Here is a 26178-nt window from a genome sequence, read left to right as displayed (position 1 = left end):
AGCGTCCCCCTCTTGTTTCCCACTGAATTTTCAGGTCAAATGTTAACAACATTTTCATTTATTGAAAAAATATTTTCAATTTAGTAATTAACCAATAATTATTGTTGAATTTACTATTTAAGTGATTTAATTATTATTAATTATTTCAATTTATTAACTGCGCCCTCTATTTTATTAATAAAATTTCAAAAATTACAAAATGATGATAACCGTTATATTATGTGTTTGAAATGTACCGGCCCTAAAATTTTTGCGCTTGGGGCAAGTGCCTCCTCTGACCCTCCCCTAAAACTGCTAATATAAAGTAGGTAGGCAGAGGTTAAACAAATATGGACAACTGCTCATAAATTTGATAGTTGTGCAGAATAATGTTCCGAGGCTCAAAGGGAAATCATCAAATGATTGAGCGCCCCCTGCAGTTCGCAAAAAAAATAATCTTGCTGTCAACTAAATAAATTCTCAGGGAACTCCTCAAAGTGATTTTATATCAGATGTTCAAATTTTGAATATTTTATAAAAATTGTAATTTTCTACTAATGTCGGATTGTTGTTAGGTTGTTTAGTTTGAAACGGGGGTAAATGGCGTGTCTCTGTAAGCTCAGCCAGAGTCGACCCAGCTCAAATTGGGTATCTAGAGAATATCTGGGGAACGTAATTAGGACGGATGTGGGAAAGCTCAGGGTGGCTACCCCTCCCCTTTTTGGAATTCCTGGCCGAAGGACCAAGAAATCGAGATCAGCACTGTAACGTCGGGTAGGGACTGTAAAGTCCAATGCCTTATTCTTTTTTTTTCGGAATGTTGAATGATGAATTCAATAATGAATGATGAAAACATGGTAATCTGGAGTTTTGAAACTTACTTCATCAGTAACAACCCAAACAAAGAAAGGCCTAGAATATGAGTGAAAACCCTCTAAGGCTATATCTTTAGGATATGTCTCTTTCAGCCTAGACCTAAAAAAGATTTATGTTTTTTTTTTCCACTAAAATATGCATAAATCTGGGTGGCGGCTTTTTTCATGCAAAACAATAGGAAATGAAATGAAATCACCTAGGTAATATTACACTCTGTAGTTAAGCTTTAATGAATATAATGATTTATTGCCAACGCACAAAGTGGCAAGAAATCAAAAGTTTTTGGCTATTCAACTGCTGGAAGAGCATTCTTGGCAAACACTAGCATTTGAACCATCTTGTAGGCTATGCTAAAGACGCCTTGAATATTAATAAGTAGCACTAACCACGCAGTTCACCAAGTTTTCCTTCACATTAACCAGTTCAGCAGTAAATTACTTTTGATTGTCTAGTGGCTAAACATGTTGTCTGTTGCAAGACATCAGCAACAAACAATTAGTTTACAAAGTAGCTCGTCTTCAAAAATCAGTGAAGACGCGAAGCTAACGCTACAGAAAAAAACAGAAAGTTCATTTGTAAAAAATGATGTGACTCAGTAACTTTTTATAAACCTTTTGTTCTTTTTACTTGATCTTTGTTCTTTGACTTGAGCCTTCCTCTGTTCTCTTTCCTCGCTTTTACTTTCTTTGCTTTTAATTCTTCGTTCTTTAGTTACTTTCTGTTGTTTTTACTTGCCTAATATTTCAGAAAGTAATTTACTTTTGACTGAGCTATTAAAGCTGACCATTACGTCATTTGTCATTTACATTACATCATTTACATTACATTTTTACATTACATTTACATTACATTTTTACATTACATTATTACATTTTTTCATTTACACTACATTAGATCATTTCAGGTGTAAATTAGTTTAGATTATCTAGAGTCTAAACTCGTTTTCTATGGCGAGTCACGGATATGGCGATATTGCAAAATATGGCACGAAGAAGTTTACAAATTTGTTCCTGCGACACATAACGGATCGTAGTTTATTGTGATGCCTAGTGATTCTGCTGATCCGTGCAGATAGTGGGAAAACTGATTGCTGTTTCTCCTTTACTAATAGCTTTTCCCCAAATTTCATCATTAAATCATCTCTTCAAGTGAAATCACTTCCTTCGTACATTATTACATTTTTTCATTTACATTACATTACATCATTTCAGCTGTAAATTAGTTTAGATTATCTAGAGTCTAAACTCGTTTTCTATGGCGAGTCACGGATCAACTGTCGTCTGTCAAAACTTTTAGTTAGCCTCCCCTAACCTCGATACTGTGACTCCACTGGTGCAATTAGAATTTTCTTCTGATATAGTGTCTGAGATATGTCTTAGTATCTACAGGGTAGTAACAAGTTTCGCCAGTCTTTCACAGCCAAAATCAGAATAAGAACGTACTATAGTTACAAAATCAAGTATCTACGTACAATAGAAACTTACTGGTGAGGACGGGATGAGAAGGAACTTTTCTGAAAGACCGAAAATAGAATAAATCACTTTTGTTTGACTTTTTTGACAACTGAACTCGTAAAAATGCAGATGCTAGGGTTTGGCAGAGGACGGCTTAGCTAGAATAATATGAAAAAACTTCGTTTTCTTAAAGAGTTAAAGAGGCTGCGTCCCAAAGTCGAACCTTAAAACGTACAGGAATTAGGAGAGGCAGTTGGAGGCTGCCGCCCCCAAACCCCCCGCTTTTAAAGACTCTTTTGTACAGGTTTTTTGTTGCTAACCCCCCGCTCTTGGCTTCGGAAAGGCCCTCTTTTAATTAACAAAACAATTTCAGGCTCCCCATCCCTCTGCAACCACTGGAACCGAAGATCGCTTAACATTGTCGTGGTTCGCCTCTTTAAAGAGGCACGAGTGTGCCTCCTTGAACAAGTTGTTTATGAAGTAGTTCGGTCACAGTAATCTAAAGACATTAAGCTACTTCCGAAAAGAACAAAGGAAAATTATGGTTCTACACTTCTTTGTTGATATGTCACTAGTATATTTTTGTGAAAAATTTTGCTAGTCAGTCAAATTAATACTTATTTCTTTAGAGAAAAGGTGCCCGCCTTTTAAAATCAGTTTGTAAGTTATACTGTGCGACAATCTGATCATGATTCAAAGATTTGTATTTGAAACACAAAATAAAGAAATATTAATGTTCAAAAAGAGCCAACAGGAAGCTAAGGTCGAAACGAAAGCTATTAAACAACTTTTATCTACTGCTAAAAGGCAGAAATAAATAAAGCAGCTACAGAAAAGGGCATTTAGTTTCTGGAGATAATAGGTAATTCAGCCTTTTTAAAACCTGATTGGTTAATTTGTGAGAAATATTAAGCCTGTAAAAAAATCACAAGTATTTGAGTTAAAACATATATTAACTAGCAAGTTCTCTGTTTCTTTTTGATACCATTGTCAGAAGTTAAGCTGTTATAACTTCGGAGTCCGTTGCTATTCATATGTCGAAACAGGGAGGAACTACCTTCTAAAATTGGCTTGATTGGTCTATCTGACCCGAAAACATGGAAGATTCTGACCAATATTGTCAAATTTCGTCTTTTTGACCCCTCCTCCTACCTCTAGTGGAAAATCGTCAGACTCGTCCCCTTCCCTAAAACTGTGTGTGCGGCTATAAGGACGTTTAGCTGCAACTTGACCAGTTCTTTGCTTTAATCCAGGCTTTGAGGGTGCGACAGAAGCTATTTTGAAAGCTCTATTGTCTACGCCACAGCTTAGATACCAATACAGTTATGAAAACTTCTATCTTGCCCATGAGAAGCTTTTGGTACGGAGCTTTGAACTTGGCGCCTCCTCCCAGCCCGCGCTCCGACGCGTAGATCGTACTACAACACGATAGGCGGGAACGCAATTTTCTTTTGTTGCATACACAGCTTAGATACCAATACCAGTTTCCTGTTACAATTAGATACCAATACCAGTTTCCTGTCTCCAGCCGCTGGCATCGCTACCGCGCACTGTGTCCCAAAAATAAATCGAGTTTTCATAACTGTATATTGGTATTTAAGCTGTGGTCGAATTTGTGGGTGCGAATTTTGAAGCGCCTTTTTGGAAACTAGTAACAACACTAAGGATTGGAGGGCGTGCCCTAGAAGAGTTGAGCACGCTTACAGAACGTTTAGGCATATTTAACTTATTAAATCTTTATTAAACATGCATTAATTCATCTCTCTTTTTTTTTGTTTAGAATCAAGGCGGAGCAAAACTGACTGTGATAACGATCAAAGTGATCAAACTGTATATTCATCTCGGACGGACTCGCCAAATACTGCTCCCGATAAACCCCAGGCAACATCTAATCCTGCGTATCATCATTCAACTTTGAGTAAGGAAAAACTATTTATTACTTTTATTTATATAATTCTACTTAAGTAAGCTAAATGATGTGTGGTAAATGTGACCAAAGGAAAGGTGCAGGAAGAGTTAAGGTATAATTTTCCTAACGAAAAGAGAGACAAATATACACTACTACTGCAAACAACTCACCAGAGCACGAAGCCGCCTGAGACCAACACAGCTATGCACGTTCCTCCTCCATCCCAATCTATTCAAAGCCTCCCTTTTTACACCCTCCTAAGAAGTTCCCATTTCCTTTAAATCTTTCTTTATGATATCTTCCCACCCCAGACAAGGACGACCTGCTATCCGTTTAGCCCTAGAGGGTTGGCCGAAAAGGACGATCTTCGGCAATCTGTCATCCTTCTTCCGCTGAACGTGTCCTTATCACCTCAACTCTTCTTCATTATAGCCCTAGAAAGCGGGATTGAACCAGACTTGGTACAGCCTACTGTTTGATATACTATCAGTCAGCCGGGTACCCAGAACAATCCAGAGGCTATTTCTCTGGAAAACATCTAGTAAATCTTCATCCGCTTTTCGGAGTGCCCATGCTTCAGAGCCATATTTGACAACTGCCATCACTGTACCTTCCAATATTCTAATCTTGCTTTGCGGACTTATCTTCCTATTTTTCCAAACTTTTTTTAATTGTGAAAAACACCCTGAGCCTTGGCTATTCTACTTTTAACATTTTCACTGCTCCCACCGTCTTTACTAGTAATACTACCAATTTAAGTGAAGCTGCCCATCTGTTCAATCCTTTCTTTACCCAACGTCACCTTTTCATCTTCACTTATTCCTAGCCTTAGTGACCTAGTCTTCTTAACGTTAATTTTCAAACCTATTCTAGCATCCTGAATTCACAAAACCTCTAAAAGTTCATTCACTTTGCTGACACTTTCATCTAGGATGCTTAAATCATCAGCATACTCTAAGTCAAGGAGAGTTTTTCCTCCCCGTTAGATTCCGTGGTCTCCCATTTCCTTTCCTGTGCTCCTTAATACACAGTCCATCAAAATGATCTATATAACGGGGATAAAGCACAACCTTGCTTAATTCCTGATTTAATACAAAGCCAGCTACTGACCTCACTTCCTACGTTAACCGCAGCAGTATTATTCTCATACATAGCACTAATCACTTAAATGTATTCTTCTGGTAAACCATATAAGGATAAGAGCTTTGCTAAAGCTCTTCTATCAACAGAATCAAACGCTTCCTCATAATCTATTAAGCTTAAGACCAAATGTGTTTGACAACTAAAGCACTCCTCAATTATTAACCTAAGGGTGAAAGTTTAGTCAACATATCCTCTACCTTTTCTAAAACCGCACTGTTCTTCTCTTAAAACTTTGTCTATAGCATCTATCAGTCTAATAAGTATCTATCAACCTACAGAGACAAGACTAATGCCTCGATAATTACGACACTTACTCTTATCACCTTTCTTCTACAGTGGTTTAATTAAGGTTTTCCTAAAATCGTTAGGTACTTCCCCTTTTTCAAAAATCATATTCATAATCTTCAGTAACTTATTTCTAACCTCGGAGCTACCATATTTAAGAAACTCATTCAACCCACTATCAGCACCCGGAGCCTTGATATTTTTTAATCCTTTTATTTTTGTAGCTAAATCTTTCTCACAAAACAACTCTTCCTTCACATCCAAGGTATCACAAACTTTTTCATTTTCCTCTATATCTTTTCCCGCTACTTTATGTTGGTTTAGCACATTCTCAAAATGGTCCGTCCTTCTCTCTTTAGCTCTCTCCTTGTCACTAATTGTGGCCCCGTTCCTACCTATAACTGGGACAAGTCCGGATTGACTACTCCCTCTCATGCTATTAACATGCCAGTAAAATATTTTACTATTATGCCGTCTAGTTGCATATTCCAGATCATCAGCAATTTCATCCATGGCCTCCACTTCACACCTCCTTATTTCATATTTTAATGCTTTCTCCACTTTCTTTACATCCCTCTTGTTTTCATATGATCTATCTCTCAGATAATTCTTGTACAAACCCCTTCTCCTCTCTATTAAACATGAAGCTTTTTCTAAGACACCATAAGCAACTTCACAAATTATTTTTCTAAAATTATTCCAGCCACCTTCCTCATGGTCAAATTTTAAACTCTCCAGTTTAGAATTCAACTGCTCCTGGAAAGTTTCTCTCAAATTCTCATGTTGGAGTCTGTCAATATCATAACTTCCCAGGTGGTAGTTACCCTTCCAAAATTTCAGCTTTAAATTAACCTTAGACACTACTAGATGATGATCTTTACTTTTAACATCAATAACAGCACTCCTATATACCCTAGTATCTTGTATTGATCCTTCCAGTATTTGGTTTACTAAAACATAATCAATAAGGTTTGCTGTCTAACCATCATGTGAGTGCCATCTTAACTTATGGGCCATTTTATGACCTAACACCGTGTAGGTGTTTAACTAGATTGTTATACCTGCCAATTGAAGAAAGTTTGTAGCCATTACTGTTTTCTTTTCTTACACCAAATTTACCTAGGCTAGGATGCCATCTATCCCTATATCTACCCACCTGAACGTTAAAATCTCCTAGCAAAAAACACCATACTTCTACCTGGGACCGTGTCTATTTCTCCTGTAACTGTGAGTAAAATTCAGCTGAGTCACTAGTATCTTCGTCAGTCGGTTTAACAGGGGCATATACTACTATAACTGATATCCTGAACTTTTTTAGTCATAAAATGAGCAATTGGTATTCTATTATTAATACCTTCTCAGCCTAAAAAAGACTTTCAGCATCCTTACTCATTGTGAACCCTACTCCCTGTTTATGTACCCCATCCTTCCTGTCTAAGTAAAGAACTTCTATATCACCTAATTTCAAGCCTCCTATCCCTGGGATATGAGTTTTTGAAACTCCTAATAAACCCAGTTCGACTCCTGGGACGTCCAGTAGGAATGGAGGCTTTGTGCAATACTGGACCCATCTTGGTCACAACATGGTTTTCCTCACTTGGCGATGCTCTTCTATCAACAAGAGTCAAAATCGTGCACAGACAGTTCCAAGCCTATTAACTCCGACTCATTATATAATCATGCCAACAATTTCCATGTTACTATGGGGAGGCAACCCATAGTAGATAAATTAGCTAGGAAGAGAAATTTCAGCCCGAAAACGTCTGTCACAACAGACCAAGCCCAGAAGAATTATCCATTAATCGAAATCTTTTGCGAATGCTGTGTCGTTTACTATACTATAATTTCCTCGAGGGGCGCCACTCCTCAAGTGGGAATAGAGTTGACCGCAAGGTCCCCAGTCTTTTAGGTACCCCGAACAGGGATGCCAAACTGACACATTTTGTTTCAAAATGAAACAATTTGATGATGCGTAACACAATGACACATTCAGTCGAAAAGAAGACAAAATCGACTAAAATGACACATTTTTCAATAGAAATGACACATTTTGGTCATCTAGTCTTATTTTTTAAATGATAATAATAGAAAAGTAAAATTTCAATTCTCTACCGCTAGAAAAGCTGCAAATTAACGGAAGGGAATAGCGCTACCTATCGGTGGCAGTAGTACACAGAGAGTGCAGAACACAGGATGCAGATGCCACTACTATATTTAAAATTTAAACGACGTGAAGAAAACGGCCAGAGGTGTAAATTTCAAATACATGCTGAATATCTGAACTTAATTGAAGCCTTGGTGGCTCAGTCGGTAGAGCGTAGGTCTCTGAACTTAATTGGCTTCTTGATTGAGTATGTGATTTAGCCAGCTGATACGTACTTAATAGTAAAAATTAAACAGCATGTAGTTTACCAAAGCTGTATGGATAAGCAGTAACTCCCATTTTCAGGAGCACAGGAGGGGGGTATCCAACCTCGGACAAGATTACAAATTTCCAAAGAAGTCTTTCCTTCAGAATAATCCATGTGGCTTAAAAAGGCACCAACAGGTACGACAAAAATACTAGATTGAAGCTGGTCGAATGGTTTACATAATATATAATATATATAGTCATATATAATAGTAAATGTATAGTATTAATTTAGTAAAATGTAGTGATAAATATAATATATATAATTATATATAATAAACAAATATAACTTCAATATTCATAATTGAACATATTTTTATTTTCAAACAAAATCACTTCATTCTAACCTTACGTTGTTTCACTTAAAAATTATGAAAAAGGAAGAGTAAACAAAGTCAATAGCCAGAAAACAGCTTTTTAAAACATCTATTAAATCGAGAAAAGGCACAAAATTTGAATATCTTTGGTCACATGACTTTGAGAAAAGTTATATCTCTGGACTGTCAGGACAGCTTATACATTTTATTTTAACGTTTTCACGGCAAAAATCGAGATAGTGTAAAAACGAGGTCAGGTACCCCTCCTATAGATTAGGGATAAGCTTATTATGGTTATTTAGGTACTTAGTTACTTAGATTTGAACACTGCTTTTCAAATAGTAAATACTCGGTGGCCTTCGATGGAACAAATAAATTGTCGTGTTCTTGAGGGATGGAATGCCCTTGTGATGTTTTTCACCAATCACGGTCTTCGAGTCTTGGAGATGCAGCTGGGGACAAGAGTTCTTGAGATAAAGCTACCAAAATCTTGTCAAACATAGAGGAGCCATTGACTAAGGCATACTTTTATTTCCTTGCATTTACGCTCAACAAAATCAATTGCTTGAATTTGGAGTTTCAGAGTAGTGACACTCGCATTCACAGACTCCTTTCCAGCTCAAGGGCAACCATGAAGTCTATCATGAAGTCTTCTATCAAAATTGACATCTTAGAGAATGACGATGCTTCTGTCATATCCATGATCTCAGGCTGCTTCAAGGAAATCTCCAAGATATCTTGTGGCCCAAATGCCGAAGTACACTTGCTGAAATACAAGGATGTGATACCCTGTGATACCCTCGAGTGGTCTCAAACAGTTTAGGTTGAACTGCCTGAACTTCCTTGTAGAAATTATCACACAAACAAGGAAAAGAATTGATCATTCTGATCCTACTTTAAAAGCTCTGGCTTGGTTAGACCCTGTGACGGCTTTGAGTGGAAGAGTTGACACTCTAGTGGGACTGACTGGTTGGTTCAGCAGCTTACTTGGGAAATATGAAGGTGAAGTGGGAAGGTCAAGGAATGTAATAGAGACTCGATGGATCTTGGTGAGTGAGCACAGGGTCGACACTATCAGAACCATGGGATCTGAAATGTATCCTTAGATCTTTTGGAAGACGTTATTGAATATGAAAGATGCTCAAGGCAAGCCACAGTTCGAAGAGCTGTCCTTTTTCATGTTGAATCTGTGTGCCTTTCCGCATTCCAGTGCAATTGCAGAACGTCAATTTTCAGTTCTATCAAAATAAAGACGAAACTCAGGAACAGTCTACTTCTCGACACGATAAACTCCCTGATGCATGCAAAGCAGCTGGTCTCTCGTACCTCAGGAACCGTGCATGACTGGGAAATTCCTTACGATATACGGATTAACTTTATGGCCTGGTACAAGGAGAAAGAATAAGAGACCAATGAGCCCTAGATATAATGAGGGTCGAAGATACTTGAAGTTCTGGGGAAGGGGGTCTGTGTCTGAGAGGTTACCAAGTTGTTCAGCACTTATATATCTGATATTCATCTGTGATTTTTAGTACAAATGTGATATTGATTTTGGCTTAGATTTTTCCTCTGCCGCTAGATTCATTAGAAGTACGATTGTAACAAGATAGTTGGAATTGTTTTGTCTAGGAACTAAATTCCCATTACCGAGTTAAAGTGAAATACTGTACAAGAGAAGAAAAGTAAGCACAAAGCATATTAAAACGAAAAGAAGCGTGTCCAGGTGTTATATTCATTTTTACGAATTTCTTCTTAACTGAATTCAGGTCTTGTATTTTTCCATTTTCAAAGGTGTCAACTAAAGCTTAGCCGATAAAGCTGATTACGTAAATCCATGACATCACGCGAGAAGTCTATTTTCAATTTACTGTCGGAATTGATTGTCCCTAGAACTTTTATAAATGTAAACTAGCCTCGTTTTCCGCCCAGGCACAAATTCATAGTGTGTGACATTAATTTAATCGAATGTTCCTATTTATTTCATGACGTCATAAAAACGTCATGATCACAAGATCATAGGATAAGGTTAAGTTACTCCTTTTTGAACTGATTTGGAAAAGATTATATATTCAAAACTCTAAATAAAGATTTGACAATTGTAGTACCATTTGTAGCGAAAAAATTTTTGTAGCGACTACATTATGGAATCTGAGATGACACAAAAAGCACATTTTCGGAAAAAATATGACACACTCCTTAAAAAAATTTGGCAGCCCTGACCCCAAAAGGGTCGAGGCAGCCATTTACAGAGGCCGTTGTCCATATATCTGGATCTTACGCCCTGTCGCAGTTGACCTCTTATAGAGGATCATCCCATGATGGTATTCTGTGTCATCATACAATTTAACTTATTATTGTAACTCATGGAACGTGTGGGCTCGTCGGTGGTCGCTGTTGAGTGTATATTTTAGGGGTCTTCTTCCTCCTCCACCTGTATTTAGGGCCCCGGGCGAGGATGCCCCAATTTCTATTATGGTCCCCTCAGGGGAAAGGTCCCCCCTTGGTCTGTGTCTACTATAGAGGTAACCTACATATCTGCAAGGCGTTCCCCTATCGCCACCAGGGGACACGCTGAGTGGCCTGGGGGAGGTCCCCAAAGAGCAATAGACTCATAAAGCTTTTTGTTTTGGAAAGCTTTAAACATTGGAAGTTTTAAAAATTAAATCTTTATGTTGCGTTTTTTTTTGTGTAAAAGACACTAAATATCGCCTCAGTTACATTAGCTCCGGTTTGAATCCAAGTCTTATAATTTTCACTTGATTCCAAGTTCACTGTAAAAATCCTTAGGTAAGGTGACCTTACCTTAGATAAGGTAAAATATAATTATTTGCGTAAACAAGCGGATGCAGAAAAACTATAAACCTCGTTCGGCACGTTGGCTACGTGAGGAGTGGAGGTAATTGGGCAGTTGCCCCCTAATAATTTGAAAAAGACTATAATTTATCATGGAGCTTTAAAACTTTTACTCGTTTTAAGCGTAAAATTTGCTCTTTACTTTGAGCAGATATTTTTTTAATTAATCCGTATTCGTTTTTAACATACGAAAAACGAGAAAAATAGGGGTCCATTACACTTCATAATATGTTCCATATTAATATTTTTCCAAATATACTGCCTTTGAAACCTTATCATCAAACGGATTAGTTCTATCCGTTGTATCTTTTATCTAGCTAATCAATCTCGTTTGTAAGAAGTTTTCGGTGAGCCTGTTGCCCAATTTTGTAGATCCAGATGTTCTTTCTTTTACTTATTCTTCTTTTTCGGGTGATTACGGAGACATATTCACATAAACTCTGGTATTATAATCTGAACCCTAGGACGGGTTGTTGCAGCTGAAATCGGATTACCAAGATCATACTACCATATTACCTAGAAGACATCAATAACCAGAGAACAGAATACTGGTCGCCTAGAAGCACGCGAAAAAAAATTCAACAGTTCTAGTAGCAAATTTGCCAGTGATTCCAACCAAGGTGGCACGACAGAGTGCTTACCTTGCCATCGTATTGTTCACAAGGACTGGTTTGAAGGATCTCGAAACTCTAATAAAACTTTTTACAAGCCTACGCGAGAACAGGATACTGGTCGCCTAGAAGCACGCGAAAAAAAATTCAACAATTTTAGCAGCAAGTTTGCCAGTGATTCCAACCAACACGGTATAAGACGAGATAGTAATCCCAAGCAATACTTTCGTCGTAATCATGAACACAACAGCGGATTCGAAGAGTCTAAAAATTCAGGTGCTACCCTTTCGAACCAAGGACGTCATGGCACTTATCAACAACAGCCATTACAAAATAATTTTTATAATCCCCATCCTACTGTCGTAAAAAGATCCAAGGAAGAAGTAGACAGCTATTGTAATTCTAAAGAAATTCTAGTTGAAGGATTAGATGTCCCTCATCCAATCATGTCATTCGAAGAAGCTAGTTTTCCTGATAATTTAAAATCTCAGTTGACATTACAAGGATTACATAGTCACACTCCGATCCAAGCACAAGGTTGGCCAATTGCCTTATCTGGTAGAAATATGGTAGGCGTCGCATCAACTGGATCAGGTAAAACGCTGGCCTATATACTGCCATCGATCGTCCACATTAAAAACAAGACAAATCAGGGTAAAAGCAAGGCAAATCAAAGGCAAAGGAGATGGACCCATAGCTTTGATTTTGGCTCCAACTAGAGAATTAGCACAACAGATCAAAGTTGTGGCAGACAAACATGGAGCATCATCTCGCATAAAAAGCATATGCGTCGTCGGTGGGTCTCCAAAGTGGCAGAAAATAAGAAGCTTGCAACAAGGATCTGAGCTTTGCATCGCTACTCCTGGGAGAATTATTGAATTTTTAGAAACAAAACAAACGAGCCTTAGGCGATGTACTTACGTCGTTCTGGACGAAGCAGATAGGATGCTTGATATGGGCTTCGAACCACAAATCAAGAAAATTCTTCGACAAATTCGCGATGAAAGTCAAATTCTGATGTGGTCAGCCACTTGGCCGAAGGAAGTTGAACGTCTTGCAAAAGACTTTTTAGGCTCACACATCAAATTGAACGTCGGCTCAAAGGATTTATTGGCCAATCACAATATTCAACAAATTGTCGAAGTTTGCTCAGAACAAGAGAAATACAATAAGTTAATTGCACTTTTAAATAAAATCTTCAAAGAGCAGGAAAACAAGACAATTATTTTCGTAGGAACAAAACGAATGGCTGACGACATAGCAGACAGTATTCGCGGAGAAGGGTATCCAGCAAAGTCCATTCATGGGGACAAAGATCAGAGAGAGCGAAATTGGACTCTGAAAGAATTCAGAAACAGCAAGATAAATATATTAGTGGCAACAGATGTTGCAGCCCGCGGTCTTGACATCGACGACATAAAATATGTAATTAACTATGATTACCCTCAAAACAGTGAGGATTACATTCACAGAATAGGAAGAACTGGAAGATCCAACCGGACTGGGATTGCACACACCTTCTTCACCCCACACAAGGAAGCAAGGCTAAAGAGTTAATAGGGGTTCTCAATGAAGCAAATCAAAAGTGTACCCAAAATTGCATGATGAAGCTGCCAAGAAGTCAGGCCAAAATGGCAGAAGAGTAGAGGTTATGGAGGAAGAACTGGATTTAGGGTGCGTGGCAGCTATGGAAGGCGGAATGTCAAAGAGCGATGGTAAACAAATATTACTCCCCGAAAGCCCCATTAAGTCAAGTATATAGTCAAAAAGGGTCTGGAAGCCCTCGAAAGCCAAATATATAGTCATTTATTTTATTGTCATTTACTTACATTTAACAGCTTTATGCTTCAATCTCCTGATTGTTTAACGAGAGTCAGGCTAGTGCTTTAATCTCGCTTGGATTTTATACTTCAGTCCAAGTTGTACCTATTCGTGTAATTGCCGTAGTAATGAAACCATGCCATAGGTTTAATGTCGCTCCTTACTTGCAGTTAATTCTTTTTTTATTTAATGCAAATATAGTGTCAAGCCTTAGCCAAAAGTCAATTTATTCAGGTGGCTAGGTCTGCAAGGGTTTCTCGTCAAAAAAAAAATGTGCAGAGATAACTGATGATAGTTCCGGACTTCTGTAGAAGCCCTGTGATTTAAATCTGGTGTTGAACCTTATGTATCAGTCAACATTGTCAATTACTTGACATCTCAGCACCAGCTGCAAAAAAATGTGCAGAGATAACTGATGATTGTTCCGGACTTCTGTAGAAGTCCTGTGGTTTAAATCTAGTTTTGAGGCTTATGTATCAGTCAACATTGTCAGGTAGAAATTATGAGGCTAGAGTTAATTTATCCTGCCGATTGGCCTTACAGTAAACACCAAATAAAACTTCGTTTTGCGTCTTTCTATTATGGACAGTGTATAATATACCTTTGAAGAGAGTAGAACAATGCAATGCCCATATAATGCGTTTTTTTTTTGCCCCTGGAAGAAACTATATCATCTCGGGTTTCTTAATGTAATTTTACGCGCAGTAAAAGTCTAGTAATCTATGTTCTATGGAATTGTGACTTTGTAGATTCTATTCTAGTTTATTAGTAAATAAATTGTTTATTTCCCGACAAAACTGCTAGAAGAATTAATTGACATCTCAGAAACAGACTTTCATTTCAGTTGACATTACATAATGTAAACTTTCACAGACCTGGACAAGACATGTTCTATAATATATAGAGCCAGTGTCAAAATGAAGAAATAGGCTATTTGTCTCTCACAGAGCTTTAGAAGTTTTATAAATTTGTTCCACACAGCTAGTAAAAAGCTATGAGATATACTTCCAGGATCTTTATTATTATTTTTTTTTTTTTTTTTTTTTTTTTTTTTTTTTTTTTTTTTTTTTTTTTTTTTTTTTTTTTTTTTTAATAAATTGAATTGAAATACCTAGCGCTGAACCTTATGATGTTTCATTTTGTCTATAAAACACCGTCAAAGCAAAAATGACGACAACTAATTTCATGACGTCAGCCGACACAGAAACATGACGTCACCTGGCAACTAATTTCATGACGTCAGCCGACACAGAAACATGACGTCACCTGATCCACAGATCCACAGACAGACAACTTATTTTTATATATATAGATATATATATATATATACATATATATATATATATATATATATATATATATATATATATATATATATATATATATATATATATATATATATATATATATATATATATATATATATATATATATATATATATATATTGGAAAATAGTGGAGTAAAAATGAAAAAGAAAGAAAATTTACTACACAATAGCAGATAAATAGCTATACAATATCAAGCTGCATTAAGCAATCAGTTGAGGCGGGGATGAGGGCCCGTCCTTAAGCACACATTAGAAGTAAGTTCATATCGATGATGTTGGAGAGTACGCACATTGTCAGTTGCCTCAAACTGAGGGATTATTTTTCTATTCTGGTTTGAACGTTGTAAATAAGGAAGAAACTTGCATTGCCGAAAATTGTGAATATGGAATAGATTCAGACCACATTCTCGAAACAAAAAATGAAGTCCAAACACGAAAGTATTGAATGATCACAAAAAGTCGATTGGAATTTCGCATGACCATGTCTATTACAACGGCCATGATTTGTAACTATGTTGGCATAACCTACTTTTATTTGTCGTTAATATCAGATACAGCTTTCTGCCGCAAGTTTAAACTAAATCGCATACAGAAATCTCAAGCCACCTGAGACTAGGAACACAAGCAAAACGAAAAAATGTTGGTTTAGTCACCTGTACCTAACGCTCCATTAAACGACGAATATTCACATTTAGCCATATTTAGGGATAAACCAATTTTTTGTTAAGAAAAGTATGTACCATAAAGTTTAAATGAACATAATTTATGGTTTTTCTGTTGCTTTTCATACACGCTTAAGAAGAAATGCATCCTTTGAGTCTTGACAAAACTGCGGAGAATTGACAAATTCTTTCCAGACAGTTATTATTGAGTTTTGTAAGCAATGGTAAAAGGGACTGATTTATTCTTTAGCGTTTTGTGCTAGTGCCTTAATGTCAAGATAAAATAATTTGTCTGTCGACAATGATTCCTTAAGATCTGTTTCAGACAAGTTCAGATGCACTTGTATGAGCCTTCCTTTTGACGTTGATGTTTTGACTCGATGAGCAATTTCATTATTTTTTTTTACACTTTGACGGAATTTCTTTAGTTGGGGATTTATCATCCCAGAGATTGCCCTAAAGACGACATGTATTAAAAAAATCGCTACAAAAAAAATATGGCATAAAAATGATATTTTTTTTTATCAAGTACAAATAAGTGCGATGTAGGGCATTCTAGGGCAATGATTCTAAATTTGGAGGGAGGGTGGAGCTTTTGCGCTCATTATCGAAAATTTTCTTCTGAGTTCTCCTCCTTCCCCGACAAAAAAATCTATGGATACGGTTGTTCTTACACTTGCACTTTCTTCGTCGAAGTTGGTCGAAATTCGTCGAAATTGGTGTACTTGTTAATTGAAGTGTTATCACTATATTGAACCAAGTCCAGAAGAGTTACTTCAAGATGACTAATATATAATGGTATTTAATATATATTTAAGTATATAATATATATTCTAATATGCAATTGCTTTGTTTAAGTATAATTTAGAACACTAGTAAACAGGAGTAATAATATGCTATGGAAAGTGCGTTAAATTCCAAGTAAAAGCCGAATTTAATAAACGAAAATAATGTCAAATGCATTTGGTTCACTTTTTTGGAAAGAAACCATCTATGAGAATATTAAATAAAAAAAACCAGTTTTTTTAACTGAAAGTAAGGAGCGACATTAAAACTTAAAACGCACAGAAATTACTTCGTATATGAAAGAGGCTGCTTCCTCATCAACGCCCCGCTCTTTACGCTAAAGTTTGACTATTTCTCTCAATTCTTCTTTTTAAAACAGTAAAAAACTTTAGCGTAAAGAGCGGGGCGTTGATGAGGAAGCAGCCTCTTTCATATACGAAGTAATTTCTGTGCGTTTTAAGTTTTAATGTCGCTCCTTACTTTCAGTTAAAAAAACTCGTTTTTTTTATTTAATTTCTGAACGTTTTTGAATCAATGCATGTTTTGATTTTGGCTCTCCGCAGAGGAATAATCAAAACGAAATTTTGCATATTTTTTTTTTTTGGGGGGGGGGGCTAAATGGCTTTCTCTCAATTTTGATCGAATGATTTTGAGAAAAAAAGAGCGGGGGCGAAGCCTAGTTGCCCTCCGATTTTTTGGTTAATTAAAAAGGCAACTAGAACTTTTAATTTTTTACGAATCTTTTTATTGGTAAAAGATTTCCGTAACTTATAAATTAGCTTACGTAAAGAACTTTTGTATTCTCATGTTTTTATTACATATATGAGGGGATTCGCCCCATCGTCAGTACCTCGCTCTTTACACTAAAGCTTAAATTTTATCCCAATTCATTAAGAATGACCCCTGAATCACAAAAGCCGTAGAATAAATAGTTGAAATTACTAAAAATACTTTTGCGTAAAGAGCTAGGTATCATAAGGAGGTGAGCCCCTTATATGGGTAATAATTTCTGTTTGTTTTAATTTTTATTGCTGTTCCTTACTTCCAGGGGAAAAAGCTTTTTCACATTTATTTTAAATTTTTTTTTTTAAATAATGCTAGTAAATCCTGCTCTCCCTTCATGGAAGTTTTCTTCTCCCATGACAAATTCTCGATGGAAAGTTCCCCCAGCATATCCCCCTCTTCTCAACCCCTCCCCCCAACCAAAAAATTCCTCCTGAAAACGCCTGTATACTTCCCAATAACCATTACTATATGTAAGCACAGGTCAAAGTTTGTAACTTGTTGCCCCTCCCACGGGGACTGTGGGGGAGTAAGTCGTCCCCAAAGACATAGTTATAAGGTTTTTCGACTACGCTGAATAAAATGGCTATCTCAGAATTTTGATCCGTTGACTTTGGGAAAATAATTAGCGTGGGAGGGGGCCTAGGTGCCCTCCAATTTTTTTGGTCACTTAAAAAGGGCACTAGAACTTTTCATTTCCGTTAGAATGAGCCCTCTTGCAACATTCTAGGACAACTGGGTCGATACGATCACCCCTGGGGAAAAAAAAAACAAAAAAAAACAAATAAACACGCATCCGTGATCTGCCTTCTGGCAAAAAATGCAAAATTCCACATTGTTGTTGATAGGAGCTCGAAACTTCTACAATAGGGTTCTCTGATACGCTGAATCTGATGGTGTGGTTTTCGTTAGGATTCTATGACGTTTAGGGGGTGTTTCCCCCTATTTTCTAAAATAACGCAAATTTTCTCAGGCTCGTAACTTTTGACGGGTAAGACTAAACTTGATGAAACTTAAATATTTAAAACCAACATTAAAATGCGATTCTTTTGATATTGCTATTGGTATCAAAATTCCATTTTTTAGAGTTTTGGTTACTATTGAGCCGGGTCGCTCCTTACTACAGTTCGTTACCACGAACTGTTTGATAAACTACTATCTATTAAACCATCTATGAGAAAATACTATCTATTGAAATAAACTACTTCAATCTTTCGCCTGGTGGGTGAATTAGAATTTATTTTTGTAGTGATTATGCCATCAGGATTCAGAATGATCATGAAAGGCCATAACAAAATGAATAAATCATAACGTACAAAAGGGTGATGAATAGACGCAGGGCGTCAATTGAGGAGAAGAACCTATGCCCTCCTGTTTTGATTTTTTCACCTCGATTTTGAAGAAATGCCTTTTTTGGTATACTATTGAAAATCTTTTTTTTTGTATTTTCATTGAAAAAATTGGAAACAAACGTGAAAATTACCCGTTCTAGATTTTTTTAAAATACATTCCCTCCCTCCCCCGCTCTTCCTACGTGTTGTTAAGTTGAAGTCACTGAATGGACATGAAAATCTCGGGATTCTAGTCGATGCACCGTAAAAATCCATAATAAATGAGTTATATTGATTTTTTTTTGGGGGGGGGGGGATTAGAAACGAACTTTAAGATAAGGGATAATTGAGCAAAGCGTTAAAAACAAAACAACTTTGTCATAATATAATATCACAACTCGCTTTAATTCCTGGAAGCCTTTCATAAATTTTTATACGCCGGTTGACTGCTTGCTATTTAGTCAAGATTCTATGGAGCGAGGAGTCAGAAATATAGTATCTTGTCCCATAGGAACAGATAAGTGCGAACTTTGGGGGTGGGAGCTATCCTCTGACTTCATTTGACGGAAGGGATCAAAACATGATAAAAGCGTACTCGATGTTACTCATTTCAGTTTTTTCAATCAACTCATTCAGATAAATTTCTTTGAGGGGACTCTCCCTCCTATCCCCCACGTGTTTAGGTAAATCTGTCCCTGTTTTTCTGGATGGTTTGGGAATTAGCGTGATTAGTACGATAATTGCATGAAAGTGATTTTTTTTTTTTTATAATAAAGTGAAAAGCTGTTCCTTGATTTAAACGAACGCTTATTTTCATTTTGCAATATTTATATTTAAACTAGATATGAACAAAGGTTATCTTGTTTAATGAAAAAATACGTCATATATCTTGAATGAACGGTTTCTTTCTAAAAATGTTGCTAAATTACTTTTCATTCGCTAAATAAAGAGACTTATTTTTGGAAAAATAATGCCGCTGAGTATGCAGATTGTCAGGACTTTGGCTGTTGGGTATTTGAAAGTTTCTTTGTGTTGTTTAACGTTTCTTTGGATGTAGGGTGTAAATACAGAAACCCCTTATTTTAATATGCTATCCATACCAAAACGGCAGTTGAATATTTTATTGAAGCACTTGAGTAGGGTTTTACCGACTCTCTTAGCTCCCTTCACTTCATACGGTCAACAGCTTGGGCCTTCAGGCATTGTGTAATGCTATTTGATGTTTTTTTTCTACATTTTTTTTTAGATGTATGTAGCCTGTTTCTAGCGTGTATAGTTTAGTTATTTGGCCAGTGTTGTCTGACACAAATACACAAACACTTGCACGAGAAGGTTATTTTAAATACGTCACTGTAAGATAAAAAACGCACCACTTGATCAATACTCCTTAGTATCCTCTTACTTCTGGGGTCCTCCCCCCTGAGTTCCTTTTTCTTTCAAATACCCTTATCACGTTTCAAACTATTAAACCTCAGAGTTCCCATTACTCTTTTATAACCCTAAGTATACCCCTCTCAGTTTCCCAGTTGGTAACCCTGAGTTTCCTAGCTTAAGCCGCCCTGAGAAGGAACTTACGCGGAGGGGGGCTTAGGGTTACAGAAAATGCCGTAATCTTCAGTTTTCCCAAGTTCTCAGGCATTTCTTGTTCAAATTATTGGGTTTTTTTTTATCGTCCGCCCCCAACCCAAAAAATCCCCCGTACGTTCCTGTCTCTAGGTTACAATTTCTGGCTCTATTGATTTAATGTTCAATGAAACTAGCTCATAGACTATGAACATAATCATATATATTACTATTTGATTCAGCAGATAGAAAGCCGTTGAGGTAGAACAACCATGAATTTAGATTGTGTTCAGTATCCTAGGTAGATGCGTCCATGAAATAAATGAATTTTCAGGTGGTTTGATAGTAGGGGGTACAAGAGAAGGCTCGAATTTTCTTGTTAAGAAACTATGTGATTTGATGAGGAATATGACAATATAAATGAAGAGATAGTTTAGGCATTGAAAAAATTGATGTGAGTAGCTTGACTTGCTTAGGTAACATTATTAGTATGGAAGGTGGATGCAGTAAAAATGTAAAAAACAAAAAGTTGATTAATTAAAAAAACTTTTCTAAGAAAGAAGTTTTTAAAGACAAATACAGAGCCATATTAAAAGCTAAGACTAACAAAAATAAGTTCATAAACTTATAATGAACGTAGTTTCCTGCCAACGAACAAATGAAACCGAAGCAGAAATTAAGACAAATAATCACATTAAACGTAAAGATAACGGGCTACTTGCGTGTTATACCGGCTACACTATAGTTCTTGATCTGAATAAAACCGGTTTCTCTGTCGGCATTCGGAGATAGTTAGCTTATTCTCAGCGAAATGAACTACTGTGCAGGTATATTTTACTTAAAAATTTAATATATAGAGATTGTTAGTTTAGGTATTTAATATAATGGATTCTGGGCGGCCTGCTTTCCATAATTTTTTTTTTTGTAGTTTTCATGATTTTGTTACTAAAGTATTATATTTTCATCATGTTCATTAGGATTAACCTAACTTCACTTCTTGGGTGTGGTCACTTTAACACGTAAGTACCGATGCTGCTATAGATGAATAAATGATTCGTTAAATGAATAAAGATTAAAACGGATAATCGAATGAAACTTAAAATTGACAGAAATTATCAAAAACACAAGTAGCGTTTCCAACCCTATTAGCTTCTAGCGCTTTCTGAAGATACAAAGTAATATAGGGTCTCTTGTTAAGTAAAAACTAAAAGCGGATTAGGACATTCTTTATTGTGTATAAACGAAATATTCTTGTTTCTTATACATGAATTTCGTGTTCTCAATAAGGCGTTAGTTTTGCATAATCTTACGAACATAGGAAATATCAGTTGATTTTTGAATTGATTTTATAGTTATGTTTTGAGACTGGGAAGCAATCATTTTTATTCATTTTTAGTTTATCATTTTTTATTTTGCTCTTTACCTCCATCAAAGTCTTTAATTAATTCGAAGGTTAGGGTGACGCGTCTTCTAGGCAAGTCTCTAGAGTCTGATGTGGGACAAATTACAACACCAACTGTGTTCTAATTGTTTTTCGAGTTGAAATGCTCAAAAGATTCTAAAGAACAACATAATAAAACCTCTCAAAAATCCTAAACCGGGAAATGCCTCAAGATCGCTCTTCAAGGGCCCAAAGGCACAAAAATAGAAGACTTAAAGATAAAAAATAAATGCTTTAGATTTTGAAAGTTCTTTTTCTGTGCATTTGCTTTTTTGTGCAATTACTTTATGCTTCTTTTTCAACCAAAATATACTTCAATTTCAAATGCTTCAAATACTTCGTTTTTTGGGCATTCTTATTGGTAAAAACTTGTCTTTCAAACGCCACATTAATTTGATTAAAATGAAGATATGCAAGAGTCTCGGTATTTTAAGGAAACTTAAACACACTATCCCTGGATCAATTTTGAAAGTCCTTTTTCATTGCTTGATCCAATCTTACGTTTCTTATTGTCCAATAGTATGGATGTCAATCTTTCCTTCATTGTTAAAACTACTTTCTAAGGTTTACAATAAAGCTATAAACCTCATTAAGGAAACTAATCTTTCAGGAGTTATCCCATTGCTTAATCTCGAGTCACTTCATGTTCTTTCGTTTACATGTTTTACTTTTTCTCAGCTTCATGGTGACCTCCCCCATTCCCTTAGTGTTCCTCCATCTTTTACCTCTGATCAGAATAATTATTATCTTCGCAATGCCAAAAATCATATTCAAGTTCCTTTTACTCCTTGTGTAAGGTCAGGTTTTAATCCTTTAATTGCGAATCATATTGTGTGGAATAAGTTGCCCGAATCAGCTGGAAGGTGCCATACCATTTGATTTGTTTAAAAAATTGTTAAAAATTCTTCGGCTTCTTAGTAGTTATTTTATCTATTTATTCATTTTTTTACTATATATATATATATATATATATATATATATATATATATATATATATATATATATATATATATATATATATATATATATATATATATATATATTATTTTATTGGAGTCTATTTAATCTACTTAATTAATTTAGCCTATTCAATTTATTTAGTTTTGTTTTCTATAGTTTTTGTTTAATTTACGTTTTCTTTTCTTCTCCTTTTTGCTTTTCTCTCTCTGTGTGATTATTTTAATTTTCTTTTTTTCTTCTCTGAGTAAGTGACTCGTTTGTCTTCCTCCTTCTTGACAGGCCAAAGAGCCTTTGGGGGAATAGTAAAATGCAATATTATATACGTATTTCATAATGACTAAATCTTATCTTATGCTATCTAAGGCCAACTTTCACGGAAAAAAAAGCTAAATGTATTTTCCCTCAAATTTTTTTTTTGGTGTGCCCTTTTATTCCATATCTTGCCTGTTTACCTACACAAAATTTAGGCAAGGAAGACTATAAGTCCTCAAATTCATGTAGCTAAAACGTCTTGGGCATCACGAAATTGAGCCAAAAGTTTAAAAAACGGGTTTTCTTTTGAAATAAGTAGAATTGTTGAATAACCTATTCCGACGACGGCTGGGATGCTCGAAGCTACGGTGATGATACCTGGATAGTTCCAGTCATTCGTGTAAGTGGCGAGACGAGTCGGACGAGGAGTAGCGTTTGCGGTTTTTTTTTTTTACCTCGGGTGGTCTAGTTCTGAATTTACTGATTTTACTTGGATAACATAGAGAAGCATAAAGATGAATTGTTGGAACGGTGGGCTTGTAACATACAGTTTTTTGTCTCATCCCTCGAGATCCGTCCAGGTCCCGATAATATTTTGAGAATAACACGTCTCCATAAGCAAAAAAATCTTAATAATTATCCCTTTGTATTTTAGTGATTAATACTAAAATGCTCGTTTTATCAAAAAGCACGTTGCCAAGTACGCAGTTAGCTGGACTAACGATTTAGGATATTTGGATATGCTATTGAATTTAAATGAGTTTTTTTTTATGCCAAAAATTAAGGAAGCTCTATCAACTAGTAATTGCTTGGCCAATTTGCTATGATAACAAATTTGCATATCATAGATGATTGTAGCGTTTTTTTTGTAATAAAAAAAAAGATGAATGTGGCATTTTTTGGCTTTAAATACACCTTATTTTGTCTTACTTCTATAAAGGTTATCAAGCTCATTTTACTAGGAGTTCTTAACCTTTACTGAACTTGCTCAAGCTTCAATGTTAGTATTTTCCCGGAAGGATTGAAAGGGGCTAGGGTAATATTTTTGTTGAAGGGGACTAGAGGAGGGACCCCTCAAATTGGAGACTGGTTTCTCTTCTGTCAGTCTTCAGCAAGAAATATGAAAATGATATGCTATCGAGACAAGCTTTTTTTTATACAAAAGGGATGTCAGTATTCATGAATATCAGTTTAGATTTCGTATTGGTCATCCGAATGGGGACGAATGTGTTTTACTTCCTAGTTTTATTCGTTTGTTCTTACGACCTGAATTAATCTCAGTTGTTTTATTCTTGGGTGTAAAGAAGCGCTAACTATTGGTTCCGTTCGTATCTTTCGCGTCGGAAGAATTTAGCTGACGAGAACCCTCCATATGATAATGAAGTTTAATTTGATTCCCTAAAGAGTTTGTCCTAGGCCCAAATATTTTTTTTATTCATATCAATGACATGTTTTTAAGCAGTACAAATGTGCATTCCAAAGTTCTATTGACGTGTATGTCACCCCTCTCTTGCTGGTATACCCAGATTCTGATGACAGCCTAGTTGCATTCCCTGATAACATTACTTAATCTACGTAGCATTTGATCTATCTTCACCACAAAAAAATCGCTACATGTCTTGTAAAGTAGAATTGTGAATTATAGTCACTTGATTGGTTCTATATATATATATATATATATATATATATATATATATATATATATATATATATATATATATATATATATATATATATATATATATATATATATATATATATATATATATAAAAAGCTTTCCTCCTATCCCCCATCGAATAATATTTTTCAAAGTCGATTTGAACAAGTCTGTGTTGAATTATATACTTAACCATTAGCTCTCTGCTAAAATGTTGGATTTTTCAGTGAAATATATAGGAACAATATATTTCTGGCCTTAGCCTCAAGGGTATATTTAAAATATTGTTTTGTTTATGAAATAAAAATGAACTGAATTGAACAGACTATGCGAATGGATACTTATATTTTGGCGATTTTCCCTAAATGACGCTTACTGGCTTTTTATCAAGTTGTTATCGTCATAAAGTGCGGAAGTCTTCTTATACTTGTCCTGCATTTTTTCCCGTTGTGTCAGCTCTTTTTTTGTTGTTGGAATTTTGTTTCCGCCTGAGTTATTTTTGTAGCGGGAAATGAAGCGGTTATTGCTATTTTAGATTTGATTCAGAGTTTCCTCCTTCATTTTTACGATTAAAATAATTTTTAATTCCAAAAGTCTGTCACAAGCTTTAGCTGAGTTGAATTCAATTCGTATGCCAAGTAAAAAGCAAAAAACAAAGGCAACTAAAAAGTTATTTTGTTCACAAATAGCTACATTGAAGTAACACCTGTCTATAAGAAGTTACGAACTATGAATGATAATTAGGATTTTTTTTTATCATCACACTTGTAGTTCAGCAGCTGAAAATAAAACACGGAATTTTCATAACAATAAATACATAAAAGAATTTACTTTTTATGCTGTTTTCAAGTGTACATTAAATAAAAAAAACAATTTTTTTTAACTGAAAGTAAGGAGCGATATTAAAACTTAAAACGAACAGAAATTACTCCGTATATGAAAGGGGCTGTTCCCTCCTCAACGCCCCGCTCTTTACGCTAAAGTTTGACTCTTTCACTCAACTCTACTTTTTAAAACAGTAAAAAAACTTTAGCGCAAAGAGCGGGGCATTGAGGAGGGAACAGTCCCTTTCATATACGGAGTAATTTCTGTTCGTTTTAAGTTTTAATATCGCTCCTTACTTTCAGTTAAAAAAAACTTGTATTTTTATATTTAATTTCTGAACGTTTTTAAATTAATGAATGTTTTGATTTTGGCTCCCCGCACATGAATAATGAAAACGTAATTTTCATATTAATTTATTTTTTTGGCTAAATAGCTTCCTCATAGTTTTAATCGGACGATTTTGGGAAAAAAAGCGGGGAGTAGGCCTAGTTACCCTCCAATTTTTTGGTTATTTAAAAAGGCAACTAGGAACTTTTAATTTTTTACGAACGTTTTTATTAGTCAAAATATACGTAACTTACGAATTAACTTACGTAACGAACTTCTATATTCGTATGTTTTTATTACGTATATGAAGGGGTTCATCCCCTCGTCAATACCTTGCTCTTTACACTAAAGCTTAAATTTTGTCCCAATTCCTTAAGAATGACCGCTGAATCACAAAGGCCGTAGAATAAATAGTTGAAATTAATGAAATTACTTTAGCGTAAAGAGCGAGGTATTAGGAGGAGATGAACTCCTCATATGCATAATAATTTCTGTCCATTTTAAGTTTTAACGCTGCTCATTACTTTCAGTTGAAAAAACTTTTTCATATTCTATTTTTCATTGTTCTTTAAAAAAAAATCTAAAAAATCCTGCGCCCCCTTCA

General features: G+C 35.6%; 1 protein-coding gene and 1 pseudogene across 6 annotated transcripts in view; both read left to right on the top strand.

The window, feature by feature from the left end:
• Positions 1–26178, top strand: part of LOC136034377 (phosphatase and actin regulator 4-like) — a 205137-nt gene that overhangs the window by 63739 nt on the left and 115220 nt on the right. For all 6 annotated transcript variants that reach the window (XM_065715525.1, XM_065715524.1, XM_065715523.1 and 3 more), the window contains one exon: positions 4090–4227. In XM_065715525.1, coding sequence (XP_065571597.1) covers positions 4090–4227 — 138 coding nt within the window. The remainder of the gene's footprint in view (positions 1–4089; positions 4228–26178) is intronic.
• LOC136035039 (probable ATP-dependent RNA helicase DDX17) lies at positions 8170–14713 on the top strand (annotated as a pseudogene).

This window comes from Artemia franciscana, chromosome 13 (genome assembly GCF_032884065.1).
Source record: "Artemia franciscana chromosome 13, ASM3288406v1, whole genome shotgun sequence".
Lineage (NCBI taxonomy): Eukaryota > Metazoa > Arthropoda > Branchiopoda > Anostraca > Artemiidae > Artemia > Artemia franciscana.
The sequence above is the reverse complement of the archived record's forward strand: the minus strand, read 5'-3'. Positions and strand labels throughout refer to the sequence as shown.